Source organism: Theropithecus gelada, chromosome 16 (genome assembly GCF_003255815.1).
Source record: "Theropithecus gelada isolate Dixy chromosome 16, Tgel_1.0, whole genome shotgun sequence".
In the NCBI taxonomy this organism is placed as follows: domain Eukaryota; kingdom Metazoa; phylum Chordata; class Mammalia; order Primates; family Cercopithecidae; genus Theropithecus; species Theropithecus gelada.
Window position 1 is genome coordinate 59,690,659 of NC_037684.1, and position 2,371 is coordinate 59,693,029.

Consider the following 2,371-nt stretch of genomic DNA (forward strand, 5'->3'; position numbering starts at 1 on the left):
AAAAAAAAAAAAAAAAAAAAAAAAAAATCTTAAAAATTAGCTGAGTATAGTGGTGCATACTTGTAGTCCTAGCTACTTGGGAGGCTGAAGCAGGAGAATCCCTTGAGTCCAGAAGGTTGAGGCTACAGTGAGCCATGATTGTGCCACTGCACTCCAGCCTGGGCAACAGAGTAAGACCCTGTCTGAAATAGAAAAAATAAATAAATTAAAAAATTTTAAATTAAAAAAAATAATAAATTAAAATGATTCTACAGTCAAAGCAAAATTCTGAGTAACATAACAAAATCCTGTGATAATTTAAGAATGTGGGGCATGAAGACCATCTAAAACATTCTTAAACTATGTTTTTCCAGGATCACCTTGGGAAGACAAACAGGAAGTCTTAGCCAGGTCACCAAGACCCCCTTCCCTAGTTCAACTACTCAGCTATACTTCATCTCCACTACATATTGAAACATTATGCAAGATGCCATTTCAACAAAAGTATTTATGGTGAGGAAATAATCTAGAATAATATTCTAATATTAATGTCAATATTTTACTGAATAAACTATGTAATAGCTCCAAGTGTTATCATCAGAGAGAGAAGAAAGTTTTCTTTTGATGAATGATTCTGCCCAGGGCTCCCTTCATGTCTCTGTTCCTCAGGCTGTAGGTGAAGGGGTTCAGCATGGGGGTCACCACAGTGTACATCACAGCCATAACAGTCTCCTTTAGAGTAGAACTATTAGCTGATGGGCATAAGTAGAGACCAATAATGGTCCCATAGAACAGTGACACCACAGAGAGGTGGGAGCCACAAGTAGAGAAGGCCTTGCAGATACCCTTAGACGAAGGGACCTTGAGGATGGAGGAGACAATCCGTGCATAGGACCCAAGGATGAGTAGGAATGGGATGACAAGAATCAGCCCTCCCATGATAAATATCACCAATTCATTGACTCGAGTGTCAGAGCAGGCCAGCTTCAGCAGAGCAGACATATCACAGAAAAAGTGGGGGATCACATTGTCTGCACAAAAACACAACCTGGCCATGAGTAAAGTGTGTAACATGGCATGGAAGATGGTCAGCACCCAGGACAGCGCCACCAGGGCGAGACAGCTCATGGGGCTCATGATGGCGGTGTAGTGCAGGGGGAAGCAGATGGCCACATAGCGGTCATAGGCCATGGCCACAAGGAGGAAGCTCTCCAGGTCTCCAAAAAACAGGAAGAAGTACATTTGAGTCAGGCAGTCCGCATAGGGGATGGATGGGTCTTGGTTCTGCATGTTCTGTAACAACTTGGGAATGGTCACGGAAGAGAAGCAGAGGTCAGAGAAGGACAAGTTGCTGAGAAACAAATACATAGGCGTGTGGAGATGGGAGTCCAGTCGAATGAGGACAATGATGAGGAGGTTCCCCAGGAGGGTGGTAAGATACATGGCCAAGAACAGGGCATAGAACAGGTTTTGCTGCTCTGGCTGGAAGGGCAGGCCCAGGAGCAGGAACTCTGAGATGCTGGTTTGACTTCGTCCCATCATGCTCTGTCTCCAGTATCTTTAAGGGAAAACAATACTGTCCTTTAAAAATCTGAATTTTATAATGGAGATATTTGTGTGACACTTGGTCTGTTCGGCGTTTTGCAAAAATTCTTTATTTAACTGATCTTAAAATAATTATCATCTCTATACCACGAATATTTATAATAAGAAACGCTATAATCAGAAATGACTTATTTAACTTTATCTTTTTTCTCTTCATTTATCTTTAACATGTAACAATATTCCATCCTTTCTAAAATACTCATCTATTTACTTCTGAAACATAAAATGTGTTGGTTTCTCTCTTACCTGCCTGGCCGGTAACTGCAGTTGGCTCCTCCTCTGTCAGGTTGGAGTATCTTACATGTTGATATTCCTCAGGGAGTTTTCCAAACTTCATTTTTTTTATAATTCTGCATAATGTCCAATAAAAACACATCTACTCCAGTGGCTTTAATTGCCATTTAAAACTCAAGTATAGACTGGACGCAGTAGCTCACACCTGTAATCTCAGCACTTTCGGAGGCCGAGGCACATGGATCACCTGAGGCCAGGAGTTCAAGACCAGCCTGGCCAACATGGTGAAATTTCATCTCTACTAAAAATACAAAAATTAGCCTGGTGTGGTGACGGGCACTTGTAATTCAGCTACTCAGGAGGCTGAGGCAGGAGAATTGCTTCAACCTGGGAGGTGGAGGTTGCAGTGAGCTAAGTTCGTGCCATTGCACTCCAACCTGGGTGACAGAGTAAGACTCTGTCAAAAAAAAAAAAACAATAAACAAAAAACTCAGGTGTTCAGGTGTAGCATTCTCTAGTATACAGAACTTGGTATCCTGAGTCTCAATGATGA

The 2,371-nt window shown here is 41.9% G+C and overlaps 1 protein-coding gene across 1 annotated transcript; it reads right to left on the reverse strand.

The window, feature by feature from the left end:
- Nucleotides 1–531: 531 nt before the first annotated feature.
- LOC112609931 (olfactory receptor 1E1) lies at nucleotides 532–1,521 on the reverse strand. Its single transcript, XM_025363140.1, has one exon. The coding sequence runs from the start codon at nucleotides 1,519–1,521 to the stop codon at nucleotides 577–579; it is 945 nt and encodes a 314-aa protein (XP_025218925.1). The 3' UTR covers nucleotides 532–576.
- Between the last annotated feature and the right edge of the window lie 850 nt (nucleotides 1,522–2,371).